This window comes from Oculina patagonica, chromosome 6 (assembly GCF_052425735.1).
Source record: "Oculina patagonica isolate OP01 chromosome 6, crgOcupat, whole genome shotgun sequence".
Taxonomy (NCBI): domain Eukaryota; kingdom Metazoa; phylum Cnidaria; class Anthozoa; order Scleractinia; family Oculinidae; genus Oculina; species Oculina patagonica.
In genome coordinates, this window is record NC_135763.1 from 36,404,770 (window position 1) to 36,428,088 (window position 23,319).

The 23,319-nt window shown below is 37.6% G+C and overlaps 1 protein-coding gene across 1 annotated transcript; it reads right to left on the reverse strand.

The window, feature by feature from the left end:
• Positions 1 to 1,455: 1,455 nt before the first annotated feature.
• On the reverse strand, positions 1,456 to 23,303 carry LOC144657601 (glyceraldehyde-3-phosphate dehydrogenase-like). Its single transcript, XM_078517955.1, has 7 exons — positions 23,180 to 23,303; positions 22,973 to 23,072; positions 21,098 to 21,411; positions 20,358 to 20,496; positions 19,673 to 19,846; positions 3,253 to 3,437; positions 1,456 to 1,874 (listed from the first exon to the last, which is right to left on the reverse strand). Exons 1-7 carry the CDS (start codon positions 23,200 to 23,202, stop codon positions 1,805 to 1,807), a joined length of 1,005 nt encoding a protein of 334 aa, XP_078374081.1. The 5' UTR covers positions 23,203 to 23,303; the 3' UTR covers positions 1,456 to 1,804.
• Between the last annotated feature and the right edge of the window lie 16 nt (positions 23,304 to 23,319).

Genomic DNA, 23,319 nt, shown 5'->3' on the forward strand with positions numbered 1-23,319 from the left:
GGGCAGCAAATTTACGCATTTCGTTTTCTGACAGATTATGGTAAGGGTTTCATCCAAGACTCCCGCCATAAGTGTTTGCCGCAATTCTAGTTATCAGACGGTAACATTTTTGACCAGCGTTTATTCTTTCATCAAAAAGGTATAATTATACTTTATCAGTTTTCAGTATCTTTAATGTTTGAAGAAATCTCAGCTTTTTTAATGAAATATCCGATTAGCGAACGTTGTTCAGTTACTATACTTGCATCTATGCCAGAATCCGGCCGCTGGTAGTACGTTCTCTAAGGTACCAAAAAGGGCAGAATAGTAATGTCATTTCACGCAATAAATAGGATAAGTAATAACTGCTACATTTTTTGTAAACTGATTTGTTGGCTTGTCGTTGTTTGGTTTTGCTAGCTTGATTATTTCTGTCGATAAGGACCCTTCAATGTTACTTGTAAAAATCACATTATTTATGCATAAATTAAATTTCTCATCTTTCATTGTAGTTCAAATATCGCAAAAAAGACGAGGTTCCAATACTCCGATTCACGGTGACTTTTAGTATGTTATTCCTAAATATTTAAATACTACTTATTAACCGAGAGTGAGGTCATTACAGGGGAATCTCAGACCGAGGCCTTGATGTATTGACCGAGCGATAGCGAGGTCAATACATCAAGGCCGAGGTCTGAGATTGCCCTGTAATGACCGAACGTACGAGGTTAATAAGTTATTTATTATATGGCCTTTTAGCGCTATTCTAAACTGAAATATCTAAAAAAACACCGAGGTGAAACTCGCTCTCGCTCTCTGTGGCTCTCTTCGTCGCTCATACTAAAGAAGTATCGGTATGGTAATATTTTTCTTTCAGTTGTTGAAAAGATAGTTACATTTTGTCGGTATTTATTGTCGTTCTCGCAATTGCGCTAGTAGCTTTTACTCACAACTCTTTTACATGGTTTGAAACCATGTAAAAACCGCCGAGCCGAGAAAATTTTCATAATGCCCGGTCATTACAAGAAAATAATGCCCACTCAGCAGCCAATCAGAGCGTGCGTACTATTGTAGCCATATAATAAAGTCGAATAAGGCATGTTTAATTTTTGTTGCAATTTGTTTTGGGTGTAATACTAAGTTGACTGGACTAAATCACGGCCACATAACAAAGGATGATTTTCGAGCAGTGTAAATGACACTTTCATACAAATAGATATAAATTTGAAAAAAGTCGGGCCGCCATTTTTCAAGTTTACCTGAACGCAATCCGTTTTAATCCTATCGGATTTTGCTCATCCATGCCCCTTTTTGCCTTTTCGGTGTTTCTTTTGAGTTCTTCTACAGTTTTGCGCCGTTATTGTGATATTTCAGTTAATTCTATGACCAGTTGGTCAGTGCCGAAACTGCCTCAAATTGCGTGACATAGCCCCTTTGATACAACCATACAATAAGAGAAAAACAAAAGTGCACAAATCAAGAAGACAGAAGAGTTTAATGCAGTTATATCTTGGATATATCTCCGGCAACCAATACAATTGTACTTCGCAGTTTGACACAGAATTTAAACGCTACATCACAGCTCTGACTTCAGAAAATGTTCTAGTTTTTGTTCCTAATAATTTTATCAACGACGTTAGACGCACAAACACCACAGACAATAAGTTTCTCTACTACGAAAAGGCCTACTGCAGGCAAGCATTGCATTGCCACCAAGCTAAAATCAATCCATGTTTTCCAGAAATAGAGGTGTTTATGTTTCTGCTGGCTGTTTTAGCCTGATAGTAAATGACGATGCTGCTACAGGTCCCAGTTCACAGTGTTTTTATTCCTTGGAAGCGATGTACTTGATCAAGTCCACAACTCGGTGACTGTAGCCATACTCATTATCATACCTGAAAAACAGATTGGGAAATGTAAACAAATACTCATTAACTGCATGCTTATCTATGTGTTGATATTACAGTGGAACTCCGATATAACGATATGCCAACGGAGCAGTAAAATAATATCTTTATATCGAAGAATCGTTATATCGAAACCCCCGATATAACGATATGGCCGTAAAATAACCAAAAATATCGTTATATCGGGGTAAACCTAAGAGGAGGATAAAGAGATTAATTTTGATAAGAAGGCTTAGAACACAGTATCATTTTCGTATATCATCGTGCAAAGCTGTTTTTAGAAACGTCAGAGATGCCTCGACTACCATAATGTTATTGCATTAAATTCGATGTTTTGCAAATAAAATGTGACAGTGTACTGATAATATCGTTATATCGGGAGGATTTTACGTTCGGTCCGCTAAATTCTCACCGTTATATCGGGAATATCGTTATATCAAAGATCGTTATATCGGGGTTCCGTCCATACATTTCACTGTAACTTTTGCCGGGACATCGAATATTCATCGTTATATCGGGAATATCGTTATATCGAGAATCGTTATATCGGGGTTCCACTGTATTAGGAAAAAGTACAAGCTGGTAAAAAATAATTTTAACTCTGCATTTACAAAATATCAAGGAGATTGTACAAGAAGATTGTTGACATTAAGGGGTGTGTCCCACACCCAGGTTCAGTAGGGAAATTTAAGAGAATGTAGGGGAACGCACATCAAGCAGAGGTCCACGAAGAGGGTTTTACTTAAGTCTTAATATCCATGTGAAATGGAAATAAAGGTTAAGTCTGCATCAGGCGAATTGTGTCCTTTCTAGCTGGAGCTTAACCCAGTTCTGTAGCATTTAGTGACTAGGGATATTTTTACTTCTCCCTGGGTAGGATGCTAGTCCATCGCAGGGTTACGGTATATCCCCCATACCCATTTATGCACCTGGGAAGAGAGAGGCACTGCGGGAGCAAAGTCTCTTGCCAAACAACAAAATGCAGTAGCCCTGGGCAGGGCTCACAATCGTATTACTCAAGCCAGAGTCTAGCATTGCCAACCTTCAGGCCACTGCGCCTCCCACATTTAAAACAGAGAACACTGCAAAAGCTACACTATAAATTCAGTTATGAATGTGTTGCCATGCATGCAACTTTAGTAATGAGGGTCAGACAGTACGAATACAAACACTTCCACGACAATAGAATGTCTTTCAAGGTTTGAATTTATCAGTTTCTTCATTCCCTCCAGTTAGAACGTGGCCATAAAAATCAAACATTAGCATTCCTATTTTCTAACAGCAATCTGAATGCCACAGACAACAATATAATTCTCCTAATCTCATATTCCCCATGCCAAGAAAAAAATTACTCTGAAGGGCTTACCATGCAACAATCTTGACAAAAGTAGGACTAAGTTGAATTCCAGCAGCGGCATCAAAAATGCTGGAGTGCGTGTCTCCAATAAAGTCACTAGACACGACCTGTTCATCTGTGTATCCCAGGTACCTGCCTTGCGAAGGGTCTTCAGAGGTTTTCTTCATAACAGCTTTGATTTCATCATATGTTGCCTACAAATAAACGTTATCACTAGTTATTAAAGTAGAACCCCAGTAACTCGAACTTGGATAACTTGAACAACCCCGCTAACTCGAACTAACTTTAATTTCCCTTGGATTTTGAACCCACTTTTCAGTTATTTTTACCCGGTTAACTCGAACTCGGATAACTCGAAAACCCCGCTTACTCGAACTACCGGTAAATTTTGTTTCCCTTGATCAAAATTTGGGTCAAATTTACCGCGATAACTCAAATTTCGGTTCTTGCAACTCGCCACGGATGCCCATTGATTAGAGCAACGAACAGATCACGTATTTGACAGCCTATTTCCATTCTTATCATAAGAATTTATGATCGTGTTAGAGTTTCTGACGAGATACAAGTTTAATTTGCACTGTACTGTATACTGAAATGCTGAAAAATCAGTAAACTATCAATTATTAACTTGGCAAATTAAATATTTAATCGACCCCGATAACTCGAAAACCCGCTAACTCGAACTGTTTTTCGTTTCACTTCAGACTTCGAGTTACCGGGGTTCTACTGTAGTTTGTAGTAACTCAAGGTGGAGCTTAGATAGATGGGAGCATTTGAAATAGCTATGCAAAACATCTTGCCATTATAACACTCATAAGAGAAAGTGATGATGATGATGATAATGATGATAATGATGACAATGATAATAATAATAACACAGGAGGTGGAGTTTGGATAGATGGGAGCATTTGAAATAGCCATGCAAAACATCTTGCCATTATAACACTCATAAGAGAAAGTGATGATGATGATGATGATAATAATAATAACACAGGAGGTGGAGTTTGGATAGAGGGGAGCATTTGAAATAGTAATGCAAAACATCTTGCCATTATAACACTCATAAGAGAAAGTGATGATGATGATGATAATAATAATAACACAGGAGGTGGAGTTTGGATAGATGGGAGCATTTGAAATAGCCATGCAAAACATCTTGCCATTATAACACTCATAAGAGAAAGTGATGATGATGATGATGATGACAATGATGACAATGATAATAATAATAACACAGGAGGTGGAGTTTGGATAGAGGGGAGCATTTGAAATAGCTATGCAAAACATCTTGCCATTATAACACTCATAAGAGAAAGTGATGATGATGATGATAATAATAATAATAACACAGGAGGTGGAGTTTGGATAGATGGGAGCATTTGAAATAGCTATGCAAAACATCTTGCCATTATAACACTCATAAGAGAAAGTGATGATGATGATGATAATAATAATAACACAGGAGGTGGAGTTTGGATAGATGGGAGCATTTGAAATAGCTATGCAAAACATCTTGCCATTATAACACTCATAAGAGAAAGTGATGATGATGATGATAATAATAATAACACAGGAGGTGGAGTTTGGATAGATGGGAGCATTTGAAATAGTAATGCAAAACATCTTGCCATTATAACACTCATAAGAGAAAGTGATGATGATGATGATGATGATGACAATGATGACAATGATAATAATAATAACACAGGAGGTGGAGTTTGGATAGATGGGAGCATTTGAAATAGCCATGCAAAACATCTTGCCATTATAACACTCATAAGAGAAAGTGATGATGATGATGATGATGATGACAATGATGACAATGATAATAATAATAACACAGGAGGTGGAGTTTGGATAGAGGGGAGCATTTGAAATAGTCATGCAAAACATCTTGCCATTATAACACTCATAAGAGAAAGTGATGATGATGATGATGATAATAATAATAACACAGGAGGTGGAGTTTGGATAGATGGGAGCATTTGAAATAGCTATGCAAAACATCTTGCCATTATAACACTCATAAGAGAAAGTGATAATGATGATGATGATGACAATGATGACAATGATAATAATAATAACACAGGAGGTGGAGTTTGGATAGATGGGAGCATTTGAAATAGCTATGCAAAACATCTTGCCATTATAACACTCATAAGAGAAAGTGATGATGATGATGATAATAATAATAACACAGGAGGTGGAGTTTGGATAGATGGGAGCATTTGAAATAGCTATGCAAAACATCTTGCCATTATAACACTCATAAGAGAAAGTGATGATGATGATGATAATAATAATAACACAGGAGGTGGAGTTTGGATAGATGGGAGCATTTGAAATAGTAATGCAAAACATCTTGCCATTATAACACTCATAAGAGAAAGTGATGATGATGATGATGATAATAATAATAACACAGGAGGTGGAGTTTGGATAGAGGGGAGCATTTGAAATAGTAATGCAAAACATCTTGCCATTATAACACTCATAAGAGAAAGTGATGATGATGATGATAATGATGATAATGATGACAATGATAATAATAATAACACAGGAGGTGGAGTTTGGATAGATGGGAGCATTTGAAATAGCCATGCAAAACATCTTGCCATTATAACACTCATAAGAGAAAGTGATGATGATGATGATGATGATAATGATGACAATGATAATAATAATAACACAGGAGGTGGAGTTTGGATAGATGGGAGCATTTGAAATAGCTATGCAAAACATCTTGCCATTATAACACTCATAAGAGAAAGTGATTATATGGATTGTGGATTTTGCGCCTTTGTTTGTGGACTTGACGACTAAAAAATGTGGACTTAACAACCTTCTGTTGACTAAGCGACTTGGCCAAGTTGACTTAACGACCCTTGTGTGGACTGAGCGACTCAGCCAAGTTGACTTAACGACCCTCATGTGGACTGAGCGACTTTTTGTGTGGGCTAAACGACTTTTGTGTGGGCTTCACGACTTGCGGATTTGGAGACCAAACTATTCCCTGCGTTTGCTCTAGATTTGTCCTTTGTGATGTTAAGACAACTAAGCAAGTGATTTTGAAGCATTTAGTTTTAGCGTACTGATCCCGTGTCAAATCCTGAATAGTTTTCATGTTTGAACTCTGTCAACCTTTCTTTGCAGTTCCAGCTCTCTATCGATGGAATATTCAAGACAAAGTTTGATGCAATACTTTTAGACAAAAGTTGTATATATAGAAATAAACTCAGCATAGTATTTTTATGTTTTTATTTCATAACAACAACATCTAGGGAAAAAACATTTCAAAACAATTAGTTAATGATAATGCCTGTTACTTGTTCAGATTTGTTTGAGCAACAGAAATAACTGAACGTAGCCTTTTTATCATCAGGAAAAGCGTTCCTGGAAAAATAGCCTAATATGGCCTTAATAAACGTGGCCGCACGTAACTGTAATATTAACATGATATATCAAGTAATTGACTGATCTACAATAATGCAAACTTAACCTTTTGGTTCAACTGCTTCCCAGAGTTCCATGTGGCGACAACTACTTCCCTGCCTAAATAAGTGTCAAACTAACTGGTATTAGTTACTTTCCGATTCTGTACTTTTCACAAATTTTTCTACGGACAATTTACTTAGTACTAATGTTACTTTACAAAATCAGTATCTTGAGAATTTAGAAACAAAATTCATCTTTAACTTATTTTTCTATCGCATAGAAATCCTAAAAAAAGCATCGAATACACTAGTCAAGAAAGAAATGAACAGGTCCTTAAGAACGTCAAAGTGGCCTAAATGTCAAACACCTCACAGTTTCCGCGCCACCGCAACTAACTATAATATCAACGTATCAAGTAATTATTCAACAATAAATAAAAATAAAGGTCTTTGTTCGAATGTTTCTCGATGCTTGATGATTACTGTCTCCATTGCCTGATGTTTGTCAAACGTAGACCTCTAATTTTATCGGTCACTTTTTGCTTGGTGTATTTTTCATAAATTTGTCCGTGGCCATTCTCTTTCAATCGCTGTACCACAACCTTTTGCTCTATCTTCTCACCCCTTTGAATCATGTCCTTGAAAAGCTCTTTGAACAAGGTGACCTCTTCCTCTTCAAAAACTCTTGTTTTACTTTGATTTGTAGACGGACCTATTATTGAGTTGCCATCGCTATCCTGAACAGCATCATCACTTCTCTGCTTGTCTTCCAGACATTCACCATCAGTTTTCTTGTACCGATATAATCCTCTTATTTTATCAAGCAGTCTTTTGTTTTCGGAATTTTTGAGCAGTGGATGGGTCTCCTTTAGTGCCAATACTTCTCGCATAGTAATTGACTGGTGGCTTATCTGGTCTGCAAAAACTTCCTGGACTGCTTTTTCTTCTTCTTCTGTCCAGCTCTGCCGTGTAAGTGGCGTAGGTGTTAGGTCTTGCTCATCAATAGACTCAGGATCATCTTTTCTTTCATGTGATGATACAGCAGGAGACGAACTACCATGCATAATGGTAGTTAACTGCTTGGCTGCAAAGGCAGAGTTGGTACGCTTCTGAAGTAGATGATAATGCTTGTCTGCCGTACGCTCACTGTGTGCCATGTGAGCGGCAACACTCCCCTTGACCTCTTTATTGTGGTTACGAACGGCAGTTGTGCAGGACTTCCTCATAAGAGTCCCAGATATGCGTGTGTCGTTCCCAATCATACCAGACTTTCTCCATGCACTGGTTAATGCTGGTGAAAGATCACTGCTTGACATCTTCCCTCCTTTCCAATTTAAAAACAGAGCATCGCTTTCTTTGCCTGCGTCAACTTGATTTCTTGCACATTTCACATAAATGTCCACCCATGCCTTTAGACTTTCGTCAAAACAAAGGTTGGCTTGACCATGGTGTGAAAAGGTCTTGTGATCTTTGACTGCAACCATATAGGTGCCATCTACACGGGTCATTTTCTCGTACTCTGCAAGGGTACTGTTCGTTAAAACACCACTTCTGTGCCCATTCTGGCTTAAGATGTGAATAAACAGAAAGTTTCTTAAATCACAGTACTCCTGTTGGCCCAGTGCTGGGGGCTTCTCCCTGTTGTCAATCAACTGACCTAACGTTTTTACTTGATTCCTTGCAAACTCTGTTTTAGTGAACTCTTGAATTTTTTCTGGTGTTATGAGGCGAGCGAGATCTTCCTCTTGTTTTTCCCAGAATCTTCGTTTCACATCTTTGCTTAAACTTTTGCACCACTCGCCACATTTCTTGTACAGGGCATCTGCCACTTTTCGACATTCTTGAGAAATACCCACGTCATCTTCAGTCATGGCGAAAGTATAAAACTTCCTCAACGAATGCAAGTAACTGATTGTGGTTCCAGCCTTGACAGTAGCTCTCGATTCTGGATAGAACTTGTCGCGAATTAGCGCCTTGTCAAACAGACTTTCAATGTTCTCTGTTCCTAGCATGATAAGTACTTTCTGCACTTGTCGTACTACCAGTGAAGCTGGCTTGGGATCCTTTTCACCTCCGTCAGGACTTAGAATCCACTTCTCAAACTTGTCCAACATTACTCTACTGTCCTGGTTCAATTCCAAAGCTGTCGTGTTGAACTCTGCTCCACCACTTTCATCTTCATCATAGTCGAGATATTCTGCATCTTCAGCCTCGGTTTCTTCTAACTCTTGAACATCTTCCATTGTGGAGTTTTTGTCATCTTCAGCCGAGGAAATGCTTGCTATTTCAATCCCTTTCCAACCAGCTAAGCTTGTCTTAAGAGATGTGCTGTTTTGCCTCTTCTTCTCTTTACCTTTCGTGTTAGTTGTCTTAACAGCGGTCTCATCAAACTCACTTACAGTGTCACTCTCAACGTCTACAACCTGCGATTTGAGCGAATCTTTCCAGAGATAAACAGGTCTAGATTCCTTTAATGCCCTCCGGTACTGTTTGGTCCCTTTCATAAAACCGTGTTGTTTCCGTAAGTGTTTGGAGAGATACCGTTGTTTGCGCCCACATTCATTGCAGTATTTCTGCTTCCGCTTTTCACGTACGGCTTTAGATTTTTTGGAATTTCTCTGATCGTGACGCATGTCAAAGCGGTTAACAGCATTTCTAGCACGTTCTGCTTTCCATCCATGGACACTTCTCAAATGTCGTGGGAGCTGATACACTTTTGCACCACAACGAAGAGGGCATTCAAACTTGTTTCTTTCTTGTGACTTTATCTCTTTGACAACTTGAACTTTATCCTCACCACTTCCAGATTCTGAGGGACTGCTATCTTCCTCTTCATGTTCGTCCTCACCACTTTCGGAATCTGACTCAGCACTACAGGACTGGTCTTCTTTCTCACTTTGGCCAACAACTTTTCTTACTTTTGCTTCTTTTGAATAGCATTTAGCAGATGTTGCTTTTCTTTTGTTTGACAAGACTATCTTGACTTTCTTCTCGCGCACTTTTTCTTTAGTCTTCTTCGTAAATACTCTTGCTGCCTCTGCATTACTTTCTTCTGTTTCATTTTCCATTTCAGTCAAGGAACTGTCACTTTCTGTTGCAGGAGGATCTCTTTTTGTTACAGATTTGAATAGCCCTTTTAGGGCCCAGATGTGTCTTTCAGCCTAAAACAAATTGCGGCAATTAGTTTTTATAATAGTACCTCATTAAAATATTGTTTAAAAACCATTTTGAAATGAGACGTGATAATGACAAAATTAAGGGAAGTTAATATGAAACTTAAAAAAAATATATAATAAGTTAAAATTAAGGGAAGTTAATATGAAACTTAAAAAAATATATATAATAAGTTAATATTCTTCTTGGATTTACAGTGTTGTGTGGCACAACAGCTTATGACAGTTTTCAACAGATCTCGTATGGGCTTTTCTCAACACAAGATAACAACATTTTGACAAAAACAACCCCTTAAGAAATATTGCTATAATGACCTGTAAAGCAAAAGTAAAACTACACATCCACCAAATGACCTTTAGAAGTCGATTTGAACAGTTGTTGAAAACATTCAATATGTCTTCATATTATTTCCCCAGATATGCTAGCTTATTATACTCGAGTATGAAAAAGAATGACCAAATGCCCCTTTATTTTTTTTTAAAAATAATTTAAGATCAGAGGTCTGCCTTCGATGTAAGATAGGGAAAAGGAAGCCAAGCACTGGAAAAAAGACCTAAATCATTGATGTACTGCTCTTTATGACTTATTTGGGAGCAAGAGGTTAAATCAGAGTTAGCTGTTCCTTTGCTTCGTCTTTCAATATCTTTATTGATAAAAGATTATGTATGTGACGAGCCAAAAGTACATCTGGGTCGGACGTTTTGAGTAAGAGAGGTTGGCAGTGTATTCTCTGCCAGAATAATAAATTGCATTCTGCCTTTAATTTGAAAATGGGGTTTAATAAACCATAAACAACTATAGTCTGCAGCAGTAATTGATATACCAATGCAACACTTTTCATACCACCCCAAAAAAATCTATAGCCCTGTTCTTATACCAACCCCACCCTAGTAAGTAATACCTCTCACATCAACACCCACCCTGTAGTAAACACTGTCTCTAATTACAACCCCACCATAGTAAGCCAGACCTCTCATACCAACACCCACCCTGTAGTAAACCCTGTCTCTTATTACAACCCCACCATAGTAAGCCAGACCTCTCATACCAACACCCACCCTGTAGTAAGCCCTGTCTCTTATTGCAACCCCACCATAGTAAGCCACACCTCTCATACCAACACCCACCCTGTAGTAAGTCCTGTCTCTAATTACAATCCCACCATAGTAAGCCACACCTTTCATACCAACACCCACCCTGTAGTAAACCCTGTTTCTAATTACAATCCCACCCTAGTAAGTCACACCTCTCATACCAACACCCACCCTGTAGTAAACCCTGTCTCTAATTACAATCCCACCCTAGTAAGTCACACCTCTCATACCAACACCCACCCTGTAGTAAACCCTGTTTCTTATTACAACCCCACCATAGTAAGCCACACCTCTCATACCAACCCCATACTTACTAGTAAGCCCTGCCTGTTATAACAACCCTACTTAAGTAAGTCGCAGATCTCATACAAGCCCACTACTCTTTACTTAACCCTGTCTCTTACCAGCCCCACTGCTCTGTAGCAAGCCCTGTTTCTCATAGCAACCTACCCCCCCCCCCCCACCCAAGTCGAGTATGGTCCACTATGTTGGCCATATCCAGAACTCTCAAGGTAATATTTTTTCCCCTTCGATTCCTTACCAAAGAATACAAAGATAAAATTATTAAGAATATTTGAATTTTGAGCACGGCTTACTATTTTGTTGAATAAGTTTACTTTTTGTCTATTTTTCCTCGAAATCATTTTATGACAAAACAATTTTTTCGTTTACCGAATTTACAATTTAGGTTCAATTTCTCAAAACTGTTTTTCAAAGTTTGCATTATTACAGTGTAACTGATTACCTGAAAATGACATTTCACAAAGCAATATTTTTTTACTATTTATCCAGCTTAACCCAGGCAATTAACCGCACACGATGTAATTTCACTCATAAACAACATTGGGATATTTACACATCGCTCTTCCGAAGCTTTTCACATTCAGAAATGTACCCGTGATGAGAGGCTGGGTTCTTCGTGATTTCGCTTCGTTTCTAATTTTTTTGTATTTGTAAACACATGCGATGAATTTTAAGTTTTGTATTTGGCATAGAATTAAATCACTATATTTCAACATGGCAATTTGCGGCTCGTCTCTTTCGATTGAACTCGGTATTTATCATAAACGACTACAAATGGAATGAGGCCTATTTAAACAGATAATTTTTAATTAAAGCCCAATCAAGTATTTGTATTGCTTTCACAAGTATAAGACAATAGTATAAGCGAGCGCTTTATGTTCACTAACCTGAGATTTCTTGACTTGATGTCCTTCATCGGAAGCTTGTCGAAGATTCACACGGGCCTGTTTCAGTTCGAGCAGGATATTTGCCTCTTCATATCTGCTGTTCGGATTCATTGCTCAGTAATAAGGTGACCGAGCTACAAAGTCAGCAGCTAGGAGAAACTTCCAGATTTACTTTCAGTTTTAACCGGCCGTGTGTCAACATGTCAAAATTCTGTTTATATAAGCTTAAGCGAATTATTTGAAAACAGATCGATAAGAATTCAACTCTGTACTTTTCACAGATGCGTTTCTTCGAATTCTCTAGCTACTCCACACCTGTACCATAACGAATGACTGCATATAAAGGAAAGTAAGGGTATTAAGATGACAAACGAAGAAGACTTACCTTCCAAGACAACTGCCGAGCGGGTCGAGCACATGCGAAGCAACCACCTCAAAGAACCATGGGTAAACGTCATAGTACGCGAGGGTGGGATTTTTTTTTTAATTTTCTCGCAAACTTTACAACTTTGAGGTCATTCGAAAACCCCACTTTAGAATACGTTTTAGCCTGCAAGTCGAGAAGCGACTAACGTGCGTGGGAAAGTAAGGAGATGACTGAGATTGGAATCTTTTCCGTGATCGACTGTGGATAAAGACCCAAGAACGGACGCATCTAGATTTTTTTAATAAAAGATGCAACATTTTAGGATTTCAATTGTGTGAAAATATTTGAAAATAGCAGAAGCTCGTTTGTTCTCTTAACATGGATCATGGTATAGTTTAAGATGTGAGCGTAATAAAAAGCTGACGATAAGTGCGGAATCGGCATCGTAAACATACTAGTATCTCACTTGACTTTTGAGTTATTCTTGGACGTTATGCTTCATACTTCACAAAGGGGGTAGGGGGTAGGAAGGAAAAAAAGAAATAGCGTTAAACACTGATCTGCTTATATGGCGAGATATCTTTTCCCCAATTCTTGATTATTATAAGCATCTCGATCTGACACAAAGCAGTATTAACTGCGATTCGGACGCTCCGAAATGGCGTTGTAACGGGTCGAAAACTTGGGTAGGGCAAATGAGTAAACGTTCGGTGCGTCATACTTTTAATCGTTCAGCAACGTATTGTATGACACAATTTTATGCTTGGAGTTGAAATTTGGACTTTATTTTTTTGAAAATCTGACGGAGACTCATGTGGAATATACGACCTCATAACTCCTAAAATGCATCTTTGTAGCTGATGGTTTTGGTAAAACGGCACCAAATAATAGCTGAAAGACCGCTTCGAAGTAGGGTTTATGCCGTTAAAATCTTAGTTATTCTTGTTAAAAGCTATTTCAGATATTTCCTTTTTTTTCGACTTCCGCACATCTAAAGGAGTTGTCGTGTGGAAGATACGACCTCGCAACTCCTAAAATGTATCTCTGTGGCTAATGGTTTTGACAGAATAGCACCAAACAATAGCTTAAAGACTGCTTTAGAGTAGCGTGTATGCCATTAAAATCTTAGTTATTCTTATTAAAATCTATTCCAAATATTTCCATTTTTCGACCTCCGCGCATTAAGTGGACTTTGTGACCGGTACATACAGGAGGGTCCCGTTCATCGAAGCTTCGAAAAAAATATAAAACAAAAGTGTTATCAGTTCTAATTTTGCAGACAGTTAGATATCACTTACCTTTATCTCTGGTAAAAATTTGAAGGAAAACGGAGCAATACACTGTTTCTTATTTTCATTTGACTTCGAAAACGCTCTTTTCAAATTCGTCCGAAAATTTTTACTTCGCATTGATCGTCCGATGTAACACATTTCGTCCCGTTTGCCAAGATCGAAGAAAAACGTGACTAAAAAAGGTTTGTGGTAACTGATGAGCTCCCGAAAGGTTAAATGGTATCTAGATAACTCACATAATTTGTCAAAATCATAGTTTACCACTTAATTTTAGTGCTTACCACAACTTTTGTTGACAAAGCGACCCCATCGACTTTTGAAACGGCTTAATGAAGACCGGTTTTATTCATTTCTTGTCATATTTATACATAAGATAGTCTTCTCATTTACGTTAACAGCCACGCAGTTAGAATTTAAAAAGATTAAAATTTGGCTTTTAGAGAAGTGTTTTAAGAAAAAGTCGCAAAGTCCGAAAACCATCCTTCTAATGACGATGATGATGATGATGATGATGACAATGATGACAATGATAATAATAATAACACAGGAGGTGGAGTTTGGATAGATGGGAGCATTTGAAATAGCTATGCAAAACATCTTGCCATTATAACACTCATAAGAGAAAGTGATGATGATGATGATAATAATAATAACACAGGAGGTGGAGTTTGGATAGATGGGAGCATTTGAAATAGCTATGCAAAACATCTTGCCATTATAACACTCATAAGAGAAAGTGATAATGATGATGATGATGATAATGATGACAATGATAATAATAATAACACAGGAGGTGGAGTTTGGATAGAGGGGAGCATTTGAAATAGTCATGCAAAACATCTTGCCATTATAACACTCATAAGAGAAAGTGATGATGATGATGATGATGATAATGATGACAATGATAATAATAATAACACAGGAGGTGGAGTTTGGATAGATGGGAGCATTTGAAATAGCTATGCAAAACATCTTGCCATTATAACACTCATAAGAGAAAGTGATGATGATGATGATGATGATAATGATGACAATGATAATAATAATAACACAGGAGGTGGAGTTTGGATAGATGGGAGCATTTGAAATAGCTATGCAAAACATCTTGCCATTATAACACTCATAAGAGAAAGTGATGATGATGATGATGATAATAATAATAACACAGGAGGTGGAGTTTGGATAGATGGGAGCATTTAAAATAGCTATGCAAAACATCTTGCCATTATAACACTCATAAGAGAAAGTGATGATGATGATGATAATAATAATAACACAGGAGGTGGAGTTTGGATAGATGGGAGCATTTGAAATAGCTATGCAAAACATCTTGCCATTATAACACTCATAAGAGAAAGTGATGATGATGATGATGATGATAATGATGACAATGATAATAATAATAACACAGGAGGTGGAGTTTGGATAGAGGGGAGCATTTGAAATAGCTATGCAAAACATCTTGCCATTATAACACTCATAAGAGAAAGTGATAATGATGACAATGATAATAATAATAACACAGGAGGTGGAGTTTGGATAGAGGGGAGCATTTGAAATAGTAATGCAAAACATCTTGCCATTATAACACTCATAAGAGAAAGTGATGATGATGATGATGATAATAATAATAACACAGGAGGTGGAGTTTGGATAGAGGGGAGCATTTGAAATAGCTATGCAAAACATCTTGCCATTATAACACTCATAAGAGAAAGTGATGATGATGATGATGATGATAATAATAATAACACAGGAGGTGGAGTTTGGATAGAGGGGAGCATTTGAAATAGTAATGCAAAACATCTTGCCATTATAACACTCATAAGAGAAAGTGATGATGATGATGATGATGATAATGATGACAATGATAATAATAATAACACAGGAGGTGGAGTTTGGATAGATGGGAGCATTTGAAATAGCTATGCAAAACATCTTGCCATTATAACACTCATAAGAGAAAGTGATGATGATGATGATGATGATGACAATGATGACAATGATAATAATAATAACACAGGAGGTGGCGTTTGGATAGAGGGGAGCATTTGAAATAGTCATGCAAAACATCTTGCCATTATAACACTCATAAGAGAAAGTGATGATGATGATGATGATAATAATAATAACACAGGAGGTGGAGTTTGGATAGAGGGGAGCATTTGAAATAGCTATGCAAAACATCTTGCCATTATAACACTCATAAGAGAAAGTGATGATGATGATGATGATAATAATAATAACACAGGAGGTGGAGTTTGGATAGATGGGAGCATTTGAAATAGCTATGCAAAACATCTTGCCATTATAACACTCATAAGAGAAAGTGATGATGATGGTGATGATGATAATGATGACAATGATAATAATAATAACACAGGAGGTGGAGTTTGGATAGATGGGAGCATTTGAAATAGTAATGCAAAACATCTTGCCATTATAACACTCATAAGAGAAAGTGATGATGATGATGATGATGATAATGATGACAATGATAATAATAATAACACAGGAGGTGGAGTTTGGATAGAGGGGAGCATTTGAAATAGCTATGCAAAACATCTTGCCATTATAACACTCATAAGAGAAAGTGATGATGATGATGGTGATGATGACAATGATGACAATGATAATAATAATAACACAGGAGGTGGAGTTTGGATAGAGGGGAGCATTTGAAATAGTCATGCAAAACATCTTGCCATTATAACACTCATAAGAGAAAGTGATGATGATGATGATGATAATAATAATAACACAGGAGGTGGAGTTTGGATAGAGGGGAGCATTTGAAATAGTCATGCAAAACATCTTGCCATTATAACACTCATAAGAGAAAGTGATGATGATGGTGATGATGATAATGATGACAATGATAATAATAATAACACAGGAGGTGGAGTTTGGATAGAGGGGAGCATTTGAAATAGCTATGCAAAACATCTTGCAATTATAACACTCATAAGAGAAAGTGATGATGATGATGATGATAATAATAATAACACAGGAGGTGGAGTTTGGATAGATGGGAGCATTTGAAATAGCTATGCAAAACATCTTGCCATTATAACACTCATAAGAGAAAGTGATGATGATGGTGATGATGATAATGATGACAATGATAATAATAATAACACAGGAGGTGGAGTTTGGATAGAGGGGAGCATTTGAAATAGTAATGCAAAACATCTTGCCATTATAACACTCATAAGAGAAAGTGATGATGATGATGATGATGATAATGATGACAATGATAATAATAATAACACAGGAGGTGGAGTTTGGATAGAGGGGAGCATTTGAAATAGTCATGCAAAACATCTTGCCATTATAACACTCATAAGAGAAAGTGATGATGATGATGATGATGATAATGATGACAATGATAATAATAATAACACAGGAGGTGGAGTTTGGATAGAGGGGAGCATTTGAAATAGTCATGCAAAACATCTTGCCATTATAACACTCATAAGAGAAAGTGATGATGATGATGATGATGATAATGATGACAATGATAATAATAATAACACAGGAGGTGGAGTTTGGATAGATGGGAGCATTTGAAATAGCTATGCAAAACATCTTGCCATTATAACACTCATAAGAGAAAGTGATGATGATGATGATGATAATAATAATAACACAGGAGGTGGAGTTTGGATAGATGGGAGCACTTGAAATAGTAATGCAAAACATCTTGCCATTATAACACTCATAAGAGAAAGTGATAATGATGATGATGATGATAATGATGACAATGATAATAATAATAACACAGGAGGTGGAGTTTGGATAGATGGGAGCATTTGAAATAGCTATGCAAAACATCTTGCCATTATAACACTCATAAGAGAAAGTGATAATGATGATGATGATGATAATGATGACAATGATAATAATAATAACACAGGAGGTGGAGTTTGGATAGAGGGGAGCATTTGAAATAGCTATGCAAAACATCTTGCCATTATAACACTCATAAGAGAAAGTGATGATGATGATGATGATGATAATGATGACAATGATAATAATAATAACACAGGAGGTGGAGTTTGGATAGAGGGGAGCATTTGAAATAGCTATGCAAAACATCTTGCCATTATAACACTCATAAGAGAAAGTGATAATGATGACAATGATAATAATAATAACACAGGAGGTGGAGTTTGGATAGAGGGGAGCATTTGAAATAATAATAATAAAAAAATAATAAAAAGTATTTTTATAGCGCCAAAATCCACTAATTGCTCATGGCGCTTTACAATAAAAGAATATTAATAAAATGATGTTAAAAAGTTAAAAACTCTAAAAATTTTAAAAACGGATATTTACAAATATAAGTTCAAATGTACCTAAAAAAAAAAATAATAATTAAAAAGCCTGTTTAAAAAGGTACGTTTTTAAATGTCTCTTAAAAATGTCAATAGAAGGACTTAATCTAAGTTCAAGTGGGATTGTGTTCCACAGCCTTGGGGCTGCCACGGCAAACGCTCTCTCTCCATATGTTTTTAATTTTGCTTTGGGGGTCGCCAGAAGGTGCTGTGTAGATGATCTTAAAAATCTCCGAGAGGTGTGATAGTAAAGTAACTCTTGCATGTAGCAAGGCGCTGCCCCATGGAGATCTTTGTAGACTAGTAAGAGAATTTTGTAAATTATACGATAGCGGACAGGTAGCCAGTGTAGCTTCTTAAGCACAGGGGTAATATGATCGAATTTCCTAGTATGTGTAATAATTCGAGCTGCCGTATTTTGAACGGATTGTAATCTTGAAAGTAGATGCTGTGGAAGACCATATAGCAGTGAGTTGCAGTTATCCAACTTCGAAGTAATAAAGGCATGAACAACAGTTTTGGCACTCTCTTCATCAATGTACTTTCTAATTTTGGCTAGATTCCTTATATGGTAATGAGAAGACTTGCAGATTGATTTGATGTGTTCCTCAAGGTTAAAACACTGATAAAAAATAGCGCCCAGATTTCGAGCTGAGGATGTTGGTACAACGTTCACATTGCCAATTTGAAGAGACTCTAAAGGAGGCCTAGGGCGATACCTTGAGCTGAGAACAACTTCAGTCTTTTCTTGATTTAATTTGAGCTTGTTGACAGCCATCCAGTTGTCAATATCACAGACACACTGCTCAATCGAAGTTTTACACTGTGCCATTCTATCAAGACTGTCAGTTTTAAACGCCGCATAAAGCTGTGTGTCGTCAGCATAGAAATGGTACTCTAAGTTGTGACGCTTAATAATGTCGGCAAGAGGTGATGTATACAGTAAGTATAAGAGAGGACCAAGGACCAAGGAAATAGCCATGCAAAACATCTTGCCATTATAACACTCATAAGAGAAAGTGATGATTATGATAACAATGATGATAACGATGGAAATAACACAGTTATGTGTTATGTGTTAATAATAAATGCAAAGTGGCATTTATATTATGAGGGTCAGACAGTACGAATACAAACACTTCCACGACACTAGAGTGTCTTTCAAGCTTTGAATGTATCAGTTTCTTCATTCCCTTCACTCAGAACATGGCCATAATATTTAAACATCGACATTCCTATTTATTTTCTAACAGCTTTCTAAATGTGGCATTTATATTAATGTAATGTGTTAATAATAAACGCAAAGTGGCATTAATAATATTATTGTAGTGCCAAAATCCGTAAGTCCAATGAAGCTTTACAATAATTATTGGTTAAATAAAGCTAAAATCATGAAAACTAAAAATTTAATTAATTATAATTTGTTATACAAAGTGGTTTATTTATATAAGGTGGGCACAGGGTTGCTATCGAGTAACAGTGGCAGAGAGAAGTGATTGATGAATCAGCATGGCCGGTGAAGGAAACTATCAATAACTTACTGCTTTCTTGAGTCGACATGTAAGGTCCACCACAGACACATCAGGCACAGGAACACGGAATGCCATACCAGTCAACTTGCCATTCAGATCAGGGATGACCTTACCAACAGCCTTAGCAGCTCCAGTAGAGGCTGGGATCACATTCTGGAGAGCTCCACGGCCATCACGCCATTTCTAAAGAGAGAGAGAGACAGGCAAAAAAAAAAAAAAATGAAATCACGCCTAACTCAGTTAGGGGAACAAGTGTCATTTAATGGCGACATCACTTCTCCAAGAAGTGACTGAGCGGCAGTTTTTGTCCCAGAAGTTGCCAAGCAACATGACATATTTATAGGATCGATTGCTTTTGGAGCACTTGTGAGCGCTTATGCTAGTTTCTGATTGGATGAAATAAATTGGAAATTATTTGAGTGCTTCAATGAAGATTTACCAAAACTGGCACTGATTCCCCAGACTGAACTGTGATTTGGTTTCTTTCCCTTTTTATTTCAAATGCTGCACAAGGTAACTAATGGAATTTTGAGTGCAAGATTGAAATGTTTGCTCGACTTTGTGGTAAAAGTCATGCAACATAGTGACAATATTGGCCACGGCCTAGCCAGGTTCATTTCAAACCAACTGGCTCTATTGTCCTTGTAACCTCCCTACTGCAAGTAACTTGTGATGGGAAGTGAGAATGACATACCTTGCCACTTGGTCCATCTACGGTCTTCTGCGTAGCCGTTATTGCATGGATGGTTGTCATCAGTCCTTCTTCTATTCCAAATGTGTCATTTAAGACTTTAGCCACAGGAGCAAGGCAGTTGGTGGTACAAGATGCATTGCTGCAAAAAAGTCCAAAGATCCATAAGTTCAAGATAACTCAAGGAAAGAAGTGGAACCTTCCAAGACCACGCACAGGCCTATTCTGATCATGAAGTTAAGTGTTTATGATGCAACTTGGTCAATAGTATGGCCACTTTCAAAGAAACTGTTTTATGTTTAGATTTGCAGAGATTCACTTTGAATACCTTTCCAGGCTTATTTCCCTTAGTTACTGTTAATAAAGTAGATGATCTGCTTCAGATACTTCAGGTTAGGGGGGGGGGGGCAAATTAGATGACAGTAGGCTGCCAGTACCCATGACATTCACACACTATTTATTATCAAAATCTAAACCAACTATAAAATAAAATTCACTGAATCTTCTGTGTTTTTAACCAGAAATAATTTAGACTATCATTGGCCAAAATACTGCAAAAATAGTTTGAACTTTTCCTTGACCTAGAATTTCTCTTTTAAGAACAAGTCTAACAGAACCAGACTCTGTTTCTAGCATAGTTAGCAACAAAATAATGCTTACTGCATTAAACACATTTAGCTGTAAAGGCCTAGGGGGTAAGAAAATTAATTCTAGCAATGTGTCATAAAAAGAATGATTATTACCTAATAACTTTCATGCTCTTGTCGTACTTGTCTTCATTAACTCCCATCACAAACATAGGTGCGTCAGCAGAGGGGGCAGAGATTATCACCCTCTTGGCACCCCCCTTTATGTGTGCACTAGCCTTTTCTGTAGTAGTAAAAACACCAGTCGACTCAACAACATAATCAGCACCATTGTCACCCCATGGGATCGTGCTTGGGTCTTTCTGTGCATAAACAGAGATTGTGTGGCCATTGATCACCAGTTTGCCACCCTCTGATTTTACATCTCCCTTGAATCTACCATGGGTTGAGTCATACTTGAACATGTAAACCTGGGGGGTGGAAGAAGAGTAATAAGTCAGTATACAATCTATTTCCTTGTTGTTCAGACATTTCTTTCATGGAGAATAGTTTGAGTAGTGAAAGACTATCTGCTTTATTAGGCTAAAAGAAGGTCACCTGCAATAATTCATGCATTGACATCACTCGTCTTCCTTTTTGTCTGCATCGAGATAGAATGTTTAAGGGCTTAATTCTACAAAGTAAAGTTGCCAGTGGTAAAAGGATACCTTCTCCCCTATGCCATCTTTTACTGAACATTTATAAAAGAAAAGTTGCCCCTGTTGACCAAACTAAAAATTGGCCATCCCAGTTTTGCACATCGATGCGATTTGCAGGAAAAATTATAAACAAATTGTATGGAACATTATAAACGTTACTAAACGCTTTCTAGCCCAGCTGCATCCTTCAAACTTGGTGAATAAAAAATTTTGCCTTGTATCTTAACTTTACAATTCATAAGTTGCCCAGAATTCAATTTTTTTAAAAGATATTTGCCTTCGGATTCCCATACAAACACTGTGATTTCAACACGCTTTGCCTCCTCGGCAAGATGGCTTCGAAAACCGTTGTAAGGCCTATTGTGCTTCCATAATCAGAACAAGCCGTCTGGTTGGTTGGAAGCAAGGTGGTAAAGAACCAGAGAGTATTGTGTGAATATACCAACTCCCACTACTACGCCTCCTGATTTGAGACAAGGGCAAATAAAATAGTTTGGGTACATATGTTGCGTGGGAGATGCCCTTCTCTTTGCCTGGTGTGAAGAATGGCTGGTACCATACTGTTTAGTGATGGCAATCAAACCTCCAAGGAAATAATAAATATTTTCCCAAAAAGTTCAGTTCTTAATGGGGTTATTCACCTATCAATGTTAAGCCCGAGGGGGAGGGGGTCGGGCATGGGGTGGGGATTTTGACATTTTCTATAAAAAAATGGCAAATTCCCCACCCTCGGGACAAAATAATTGGTCAAAATCCCCACTCTGGAGCAATGAAAGATGGTCAGATGTCCTTCAAACCTTGTTGCAGGGGATCATATATGACCAAAATCCCTACCCTGGGGACATCATGTACGATCAAAATCCCTACCCTGGGGACTGACCTCACGATCAAATTCCCGTGGTTAGCCCGACCCCCCCCCCCCCCCCCCCCCCCCCCTCGGGCTTAACATTGATAGGTGCATTATTAGAACTGAACATGTATGGGAAAATGTGCATTGCGTTACTCACAAACCAAAAGACAAAACGGACCCAAGGCTATAAGCAAAGAAATCTCGGCTAGACAAAACTCAATTATAACAATTTAACTGCAAAATAGACATGTAATAATCGCGCAATAATTACGCTTATTTCTTTGACAGCTCGATATTGAAATCAAACCAAATAAATCGAAGAATTTTAAACAAATAAAATTTCCTCTTACCAAAAAACCGCAACAAAGATCCGACTTTGCCGATATTTGAAAGCTATCCAGCTGCATAATTTACGACTGGAACAAAGCGATTATGCACTGCATATGTTTAAATACACGCAAACTAGCTGACTATATTGCTCACCATGTAATCGAGATCGATAAAAGGGTCGTTCACAGCGACAACTTGTACCTCCTTGTGCTCGAGCGAAGCTCGCATAACAAGTCTTCCAATACGTCCAAATCTACAAGGGCGACACAGAAAAGTCATTCATGCTGCTTAGGACAAGCAGGCGAAGCCAGCAAGCTGAGAAAACGAAGACAGGCTAAAACAGTTTCGCAATTCGCTCACCCATTAATCCCGATCTTGACCATGTTGAATAAGGTTTCACTCGTGTTTTTCTGATAGAAGAAAATAAATAATTCGGGATCAGCTCGAAGATAGTTAAATTTAGCAAGAAACGCAACAATCCTGAGTGAATTTTAGCGAAA